This window comes from Nematolebias whitei, chromosome 10, assembly GCF_014905685.2.
Source record: "Nematolebias whitei isolate Nwh7 chromosome 10, NemWhi1, whole genome shotgun sequence".
Lineage (NCBI taxonomy): Eukaryota > Metazoa > Chordata > Actinopteri > Cyprinodontiformes > Rivulidae > Nematolebias > Nematolebias whitei.
This window is the reverse complement of record NC_056507.1, coordinates 21,798,448-21,808,037: the sequence shown is the minus strand read 5'-3', so window position 1 is coordinate 21,808,037 and position 9,590 is coordinate 21,798,448. Positions and strand designations below refer to the sequence as shown.

Below are 9,590 nucleotides of genomic sequence, written 5' to 3'. Positions count from 1 at the left end.
AAAAATTCTGACAGCGCTACAGGACTAGCAGGTACTGCAGCAGTCACAACGCGGTTACATAACCCATCTCAAGTGGCCTGCTAATAGCTCAGCCCTGCCAGGCACGTGCACTCCTTGTCCCTTTCTCTTTCTTACAGTCTCTCTCTCTCTCTCACACACACACACAGAGACACACACACTGACTTCATGATCACTCCATTTACCACACGCATGGAACAAGTTGTCTGTTCTAAAAGCAGCACGAGATGGGATCAAATGGCCATGTGTTTTAACTTCAGCTGATGACCAAGGACAGACTGATTTAGTGACATCTAGTTTAGATCTTCATTAACTGCTCACTGACGGTCAGGAACAAGCATGTCAGTTTGAGGGCTTTATTAATTTCATGATTCATGTCATATAATCTCCAAATGTCTGAATCGCTGACTGCTGGTTATAAACGTTGTCAGTAACAGTTTAATTGAATTTTATCTTAAATTTCAGACCAAAATGGTTTGAGATGTTAATAAGGGATACATTGTCTACTAATCTATTTAAAAAAATAATAATTTATTTCATAATTATTCAAGTTTACAAAAAATAATGAAACAGTCTCTCTTGTAGTAGTATAATAGTACTTGTACTTGTACCATGACAGTTTGATACATTTAGGATGAGAATATGAATTAGATGGAGCAGGCGCACGTTTAATTTAGCTGCATTATTCCACCAACGCCGACCAAAAATAAGCAAAGCAAGATTTTATTTAAAGCGCTCTACGTCAAACAAAGCGCGGTTGGTTCAGAATAACTGTTAGAAGCTTAAAGTCCTGCCTGTTTTATTCAAATCCCCTTTGTGGGAAAAGCAGAGGGCTGCAGTGAAAAGAGGTGAAAGATGCAAGTATGGCAAGAAGTTGTTTCATGTAATCTGGACTTTGAACAGTTCTGTAGCAAGCTATTTGTATATTTATTCAACATCTTTGATATCAAATGTTCTTATTTTTTTCTTTGTGAAAGCACTCAGCTTAGGCCTGTCACAATAACAAATTTTGCTGGCCGATTAATTGTCTCAGAAATTATTGCGATAAACGATAATATCGTTTGAAAATTGACAATAATTGGTAATTATAATGGTAATTATGGATAGTGAGGGAGCGAGCAGCGTGTCTCTTTAAGAAAAATGGGAGGGAGGCTCCTTGATGTGACATGGGCTGTCTGTCCTTCCTTTTTTCAGTTCTCAAAGAGGCAAACGCTCGGTGTGGTTTGATCTCTTTAACATAGCATTTGTCACACAAAGCTTTTAATAAAAAAATCAATAAACAAGTTCTCAGCTTCTTTTTGCAGGAAAAAAAAAATTTACATGAAGGCACAGGTTTCAACCGTGAATTTTGGAGCCTCAACAAGACGGAGGTTTTTCCCCAAGGTTAGCCTGTTAGCTTAGATCATAGCTTAGCTTCTCAGCTTAGCTGCTTTTAATGATCCAAAAACGCGATTTTGAACAGTTAAAATTGATTTTAAAGAGAAAGGGAGGGGGCAGTGAAGAGCACCGGAGTTGAGCCTTTGTCATCCAGTGTCTTCAGTAGAAAGAGGGAGACACGAAGAAACGATAAAGCCGATAAATGAAAATGAGGTGGATAATTTTCATTTATCATGCGATTAATTGATTTATTGTTTATCGCGACAGGCCTAACTCAGCCCGCTGAGAAACTAAGTTTGAGTGTTTCACGTCAAATTAGTTTTATATTTCGACATTGAGATGTGTTGCTTTTTATTTTGCATCGCTCCAAAACTAATTTTCTGAAGGAAACACTCCTTGATTTATTTTTTTTAAGAGAAGACTTGGAGTTTATCAAGCTTTCAGTTCAACACACATCATGTGGTTTACTGTTAAAAACACAGTAAAATAATTTATTCGTCATTTTTATACTTACCAACGTGACAAATCCAATTTTGCATGACCTTAGACCTGACCTGCATAGATGAGTTGTTTGTTTGTTTGTTTTGTCACTGTTTCTTGAAATGTTGTATTGTATGTTGGGAAAAAAGCTTATTGCAATTGTTTCTATTTCCTATTGTACTAAACCCCTGACCCTCATGCTTTAGGTGATTTATGGTGTGTGTGTGTGTGTGCGTGCGTGTGTGCGTGTGTGCGTGTGTGCGTGTGGAGCCATGACTTGGGCATACTGCTAAGCCCCTACTCTCTTGTTAAAATAATATTTATTTAAGAAAGTGGAAGTTATGAATACTATTTGTATTTAAAAGTGGATGTAAACTAATTTAAGATCACAGAACTATCACAGGTTGTGCTTTAGATAAATGTTTGTTTTGAAACAGAAAAATCTTAATTTTGTCAATACAGCACGAGAGAGGATTTACAAAATTGCTTAAGGAGTGAGTACAGATTATAGCCATTACATAAAAGACTGCAGTGTCCCTGCAGAAATACTAAAGGCAATTTTTTTATGCCTTTATGAGTGGCAACGTGGATACAATACATAACATGGGTTAAAAACAACAACTTCTATCAGCTGAATTTAGGATGTGAAAGTTAAGTCAATCCTTTTTGTCTTTAAAGCATGTTTCTATTCTAACTGTCACATAAAACCAAGATTAATCCCAATTTTAGAACCAATACAGCTCAATATGATATGCAAAACAAAGAAAATGTATTCCATGCAGACTAAAATTACATAACAAAAGTGATCAAATGAAAAGTATGAGTCCAAGCAAAATATCTTGTGGAACTCCAAGACAAAGTGCTAAGTAAAATTCATCATTCAGATAAACAATCCATTATATATTGGATAAAAGTAGGTTATCCTGGCCTTTTGAAATTTCTGTCATCTCAAAAAGCATGTTCAAGCCTCTGCAGGAATACGTTGCAATTGACTGGATCAAAAGCAGCTTTGAGATCTAAATGTTTTGACGGGTCAGTACGTACATCCTTTCCTGGTACTGTTTCTGTGCTACAGTCTGAACATCCTAAACTGGATAATTTAAAATAAATAAATAAAGGGTTTATCATTGGCTAATATTCCAGAATCAACGGCTGATTTATTTAGCATAAATTTAATTACAACAACCTTGACAGCTCACAGTAAGAAGCCTGTATTATATATATATATATATATATATATATATACACTATATATATATATATATATATATATATATATATATATACTGTATATTCATCTATTCAAAAATGGAACTTCTATTAGGTTTTATGTAAATATCCATTCAGCTAAAATAACAATCCAATATTGACTAATTAAGCGAGAAAGAACTTGAAGTAATAAAATCAGTGACTATTGAAGAGGTGCAACTAGTCAGTTATTTTCAGCGATGCCTGAGAAGCAGAAGAAAAAGAGCGTCTGTAAAATGTGCTCAGTGATGTGATCACTGAAGGAACACTGACGCCTGACTCACTCAGGCAGGAGAGCAGAGTCGAGTCCAGTGACGAGCGGCAGGAGATGAGCGGGATTGTTCAGATCCTGCAGTCACAGTTGAACTTTTTTGTTTAAGGGGCAACTACTCCTCAACCAGTACAAGTGATTTCATGCACAAAGAATAATCACATCTGTGAGATTGTAATCAATCAGTTCTGGATTATTTAAATGGAGTGTCGGGTGGCTCCCAGCTCACAGAGCTGTCATTGTATTTTGTTTTTTTAATAATAAGAAAAGTGTTCTGTTTTTATCATCCCCTCCATGCCAGAGGCTCTAATTATCACTGCATTTTTGGGTCATATCTTTGAGAAAAAAAAAGGACTTTTCATACTGTTGAGTCAAAAAGTCTGAAAATGGCTAAAAAATAAAGTCAATAAGTGACTTATTTAGATGACTGAAAGAGAAAGATGTCTTTATTTAAAATGTTGGCTTTAGGGGAGCGAGATATGCATTCTTCCAAAGAATACAACTTTAATTTGAGTGTTTTTGACAGAATTGGGAACTTTGCAGTACTGTAACTTCCTGTTTTGTACTAATTTAAACCCAGGCTTTGAATCAAAGTTTAGAATAAAACGGTGATTGCTGATGCTCGTCTGATTCTGATTATCTTTATTGTTTGTTTTTAGATTAAATGTAATGATTTGTTTTATTCAGTGTGACGTTAAAGCCCATATTAGGTCAGAGCAATTATTGTTTTAATCATGTAAAAGAGAAAACCCCATTAATCAGAGAAACAAAAAGCAAATGGCAGACACACCTTCATCCTCCCTCAGACTGTACTGCCTTCACCTTTAATCCTCATCGTCTCGCACTCTTCATCATCCTCTCCATCACCGTAGTCTATTCTTATATAAGAGTAGGTGGGAGCACACGTCGCTCGCTGCTCCCAGTGGACCTAAAGTGGTGCCAGTCAAATCACGCTATCAGCACCTTGTAAATGATTTTTTTTTATCAGGAGAACTGACAAAGGAATATTACATAAGATCAGCTGATGAGAGCCTGTCTCCGTGAAACCTATCTCACTTTGCACAAGAGTATACAAGTTGTAAAACACATTTCCGCTTCCCATGCAGATGCTCGCCAACATCACACACACCCACACAGGTGCAAACGCAGATGCACAGAAGCCCGTTACATAATTCCATAGATTTACTTTGCACCGTTTTCAAGCCTTGCTGCAGATGTTTGCACGTTTGGAGGAGGGGGGGGGGGGGGGATAAATGGATAATTAAGTGGACATTTTGCATGTGAGCACATCCCTCATAAGTAACACTATAGCTCCAGTTGTGCTGCTGATGGGTGACAGTGAATCATCCGCTCATCAACAATGTGTTTATGGAGTGGGTGAGAATTTATATGCCAGTTACTGTTCGTTTAGTGTATTACTGTGATGTGCGGTAACCAGGAGACGGTGGAGCAGCGGTAAAAAATTCTCTACCGTCGAGCACAAAACAGAGAGCAGCCTCCATACTGATGAGATGATTAACGTTAAACCTTCACGCCCGTCTCCGCTCACCACCACCTCTGTTTACTCTCCTCCCGCAGGCTGGTTTTAGCACCGTAACACTCCCTGCATGTCTATGCAAATCTTGTAGCATCAGTGTTGTTGCCACCTCTGCGAGCTCATTTAGTCAGCTTTTTATTCGTTTCGCCCCTTAACGCTGACTTTCTCGTGTCTGACCTTGGTTCCTGCAGGAGAAGAATCTGGAGTGGTTCCCTCGTATGAGAGCCATGTCTCTGGTGAGCAGCGAGGGAGACAACGAGCAGAACGAGATGCGATCCCTGCAGGAGAAACTGGAGAGCACGGTCACTCTGGTAGCTCAGCTCTCAGGCCAGCTGGCTGAGCTCAAGGAACAGGTACAATGTCAATTTAGCTCGTTAATGCTCGCTGCTGTTTGCAAGTGTCTGTCTGTAAGCAAAATATCTCAAACCATTGAATACATTTAAATGAAATTTGCTTAAAGTAATGATTAAATGTTCATTTGCAGTTGATTTAACTTTTGTAACTAATCCAACTAAAGATAGCCACCACAGCCAGCTGATCTTAGAAAGGTAAGGTTTTACAGGTAATGAGTAAAAACCTGATGTGGTAGTAGATGAGAGTCATTCACAACACATTTTTTGAGTGCGAAATCTCCCACGAGCATAAAAGATTTGACCAAAACTAGGGATGCGCGATATTGGATTTCTGGCTGATATCCAATATGCCGATATATTAAAACTTATTTGACCGATAACCAATACTGATATTTGTTTCCCTAGACCTACTAACAGAGACTACAAAGCTTTCTCTACTCTGGAATTAAAATACTACATTACCCTTTGTCTATTTGGCCTGCTACCAAATGCAGATGCCAAAAAGGCGGCTGAAAATGATGTAACACTACATAAATATATAATATATATAAAAAACTGTGCCTTTTATATCGATGAGTTATTTTGATGGAATGGCCAATGTCTGATATTTTATCGCTAATATCGGCCATTACCATGCCGATAATATCGTGCATCCCTAACCAAAACAGCTACAACTTTGTCATTTGGGGGAGTGGTGGTGCAGTGGTTAGAGAAGGTAGGCCTGTGATTGGAAGGTCGCCGGTTCGACTTCCCGGTCTGACAACATCAAAATGTGGGTGGAAAAGGTGAAGCGCCCACACCTGCCTCCACCCTCCTTTGCCCTACCTCGGCCCTTGACTTCCACCATCTGCTCCCAAACAGATCTCTCTTGAAAATGAGTCCTCGTGACTCAGTGAGACAAACTGTATGAATAAAGGTTAAATAAATAAAATAAATGTGTCAACATAAGATGTTCTTAATCTAAAACTCTGGCATGAATTGCATCAGGTGGCATGCACTCCTTGATTTAGTCTTATTTCTAAGAGTAGTGTTTTATAATTTGCTTTGCTCAGCAGCTAGTCTGAACTCAGAATGCCTTCTGACAATGAGGCTGTTTGTTTTTTTTATTTTTTTATTTACTTTTAAGACAAAACACCAGCAGACCAAAAGGTCACACAAACCAGACTGATTCATCGGGGTCTATTTGTCACAAATCTCTGTTCTGAGCCAAGTAACGTAGACAGGCTCTGTCAGTCGTCGGACGCCACTGAATGCACCACGACAGGTGACTTTTGCGTAAGCAGCGAACGCAGCCGAGAGCCGCCTGTGAGCCTCTGGCTGTTTGGCTGACTAGCTCGGCTGCTGCAGTGTGACTGATCACTCCCATCACCTGCCTCCTCTGCATGTGATTCCAGTCACAGGCCCGTCCTTGTTCCCCTTGTGCCAGATGTGCAAAAACAGCTCCTGCTGAGGGAGGATCACACTCCAGTAAACAAAACAACATCCTCTGCTGACCTCGGCGAGTCGTAAAGGCCGTAAAGCTCCCTGCTGCCTGGGACCACTCGTATAACCCCGTTTTAACAACTGAGGTTGTCTGCCGCCGAAGCGCCCTTGAGCAAAGATACTGTTGCTGTTTTATGGCTCTCTGCCAAGGGAAAAGTGGAGCTATATTAATTTAGCTCTTATCTCTGTCCGTTCATCTGTCTGTAATGTTAGCAAAATATCTCGTGAATCACTGAACAGATTTGAATGAAACAAAAAGTAGTAACTGGATTGACATCTACAACTATTTTAGTTTTATATAATCAAACAAAATTTATTCATTCTAAAAATGATTGGGGCCAACCCAGTTCAAGATGGCCGCCACAATAACGTAATCGTGATAAACACAAAACTGACCATGACAGTCAGTTTTACAGACAATGAGCTAAATATTGTTGTGTAAGGAGCCCATTCTAGCTCTATACTCAGCTAACTGTATTCTAGTGGAAACAACTCCGTCTGTTGGCAAAATATCTTTAAAACCACTGGATGAATTTCAGTGAAACCCTCAGAGTGGACGTTCATCTACAACTGCTATAACTTTCAGAGTCACCCAACCATGTTGCCTCTCATCAGAAGACAATCTTAATTTGACAGTCTGCTGTGAAAGACGATGCATTCGTCTTCATGAAAACTTGAGTCTTCAGTGAAAAATGTTTGTGAGACTTTTTGAAGCCTTATTCTAAATCAAGTTGTGTGCAGTGTAGAAAGTTTTGTCTTTAGACATGAGTGTTTACGCAGAAACACGAGACCTGACTGCAGCTCTGCCCTCAGCTCTCTGAAACGTCTCGAAGGAACGTTCCCCTGCAGCTACAACCCTCATTTCACAACACACTTACAGCTAACGCGCATGTGTGTTTGTGCACGTGCACCGCTGAATGGCTGCACACTCCGCTGTTTTCCACATTAATGCAAACACCAAAGATGATCAACACGCACAACTTAAATTTTTTTATCTTGACCCAGCTGCCTGGTGATTTGAGAAGTCAAACATCACTCAGGGTGCTAGTCACCAGATTCGTGGTGGTTACTACATCTGTAACTCTGGAGCTCTGACAGAAGTACTATCAGTTGACTTAGCCAGTTATTTTTCAAAGTTTTAGAGATAATCCAGTCAACTTGAAGTGATGTTCTTTCTAATCGTTATCAATAGTTAGTACTTATTTTGTCGCCGTTTTCTCAAGCAAACAATGTTCATGTTTCTACGGGAACAGCTGTGACTATAAATGGATGGTGTTTATGCTGGTGATGCTGCAGAATGTGTCGATCCACCTGATGGGTGTGACAGATCAGTCTAAACGTTTACTAAATGTTTGGTGGACTGATAACGTTTAGTAGCTTTGACGCCATCAGCATAAATGGTGTCATGCAAAAGTGTAGAGGTTTAATATCTGCTGAAGTTTTTTACCCTGAAGAGTTGTTTTAGAAGCGAAAAAAATAATTGAATAAAACAAGCCGTCTTTTAGTTAGTTATTAGCCTAGCCTGGACAAAGACTGGCCCTTTCCTCTACACTCTGTGCTCTTTGACTGATGTCCCGGCTGATGAGGTATTAACTATTAATAACTATTTGACAGAATCTAACAAGGTTGAGTCAGGTCCTCTGGACAGATTCTTTCTTGTTGGAATGTTTCGTCTTTTGTCCAAAAGACTTCTTCCGTCTGAGGAGCTGAATGATGGTTTGAGAGAGGAGTAAAGGAAGCCATCTTTGTGAAGAGAGCCCACCCGTTGTTAAACATGAGCAGAGGCCTCCATGTTCAACTGTCCCCCTCTTACAATGTTGTTATTGCATCAGGGCACTAACGATCGATTGTTAGATTGCTGGTCCTCCTTTTCAATGTGAACAGCTAGTTCTGGCTGTCACCAGCAAACTGGTTCGTCCACTATGAGAAGGTGCTGCTCCAAAGACTGAGTGTGTTGCAGCTCCTCAGACTGAAGAAGTCTTTTGGATAAAAAAACGAAACATTTCAACAAAGTATAATCCATCCAGAGGACCTGACTTAACCTTGTTAGATTCATCTACCTGGATTATTGCGCATCGGGACATTTGACAGAACATCACTTCAAAGTTGACGGGACTATCCCTTTAAAAACAGATCTTATGTGATTAGCTTGTGCTCAGAGTTTGTGTTGGGAAAGACTCTCAGCTACTACCACACCAGATTTGATCTCATTATTTGAATAAATTGACGGAGTTATAACCCATTTCTTGTTGGATAAGGTGGCTTGGCTGTGCTAGCTGCCTTGAATCGGTTTGTCTCGAAACGTCTGTTCAGCTGTTGGTATTTAAGAACACATTTACCATCAGCAGGTGAAAAATACTGTGCAGATTTAGTTTTTTTCCTGATCTTTTTCACCCAGTCTTCATGACATCGCAATGTATACCTTTTAAAGAGGACAGAAGTAGACTGATTAATTTCCCACTGAATCATTTTGATCAGTCTAAATGAATGCGTTCACGCAGTCATGCCTGTGCTTCAAGTTCAAACGGGCAAATACCCCTCTGGACTGCGGTGGTTACATGTGAGTCTGTGGGAATAGTGTGTTTGCATGATAAAGCACCCACTAGAACAGTAATAGAGCAAACACAAGTGTTTGTTTCCTGCTAAATTAAAATCCACTCCAGCCTGATTGTTTCCTTTCCGTCTCCTCCACAGATGACGGAACAGAGGAAGAACAAGCAGAGACTTGGATTTCTTGGTCCTTTTCAGCCCAACCAGTACATTTCAGTACACTGAGGTGGTGGGGGGGTGGAGGCGTCCATGTAACTGGACACTGGTGCAAAAA

At 39.7% G+C, this 9,590-nt stretch overlaps 1 protein-coding gene across 1 annotated transcript in view; it reads left to right on the top strand.

The window, feature by feature from the left end:
- itpr2 (inositol 1,4,5-trisphosphate receptor, type 2) overlaps positions 1-9,590 on the top strand; it is an 86,101-nt gene extending 76,511 nt beyond the window's left edge. Inside the window, exons 56-57 of the mRNA XM_037683458.1 lie at positions 5,123-5,284; positions 9,461-9,590. Coding sequence (XP_037539386.1) covers positions 5,123-5,284; positions 9,461-9,541 — 243 coding nt within the window. The 3' untranslated portion in view covers positions 9,542-9,590. The remainder of the gene's footprint in view (positions 1-5,122; positions 5,285-9,460) is intronic.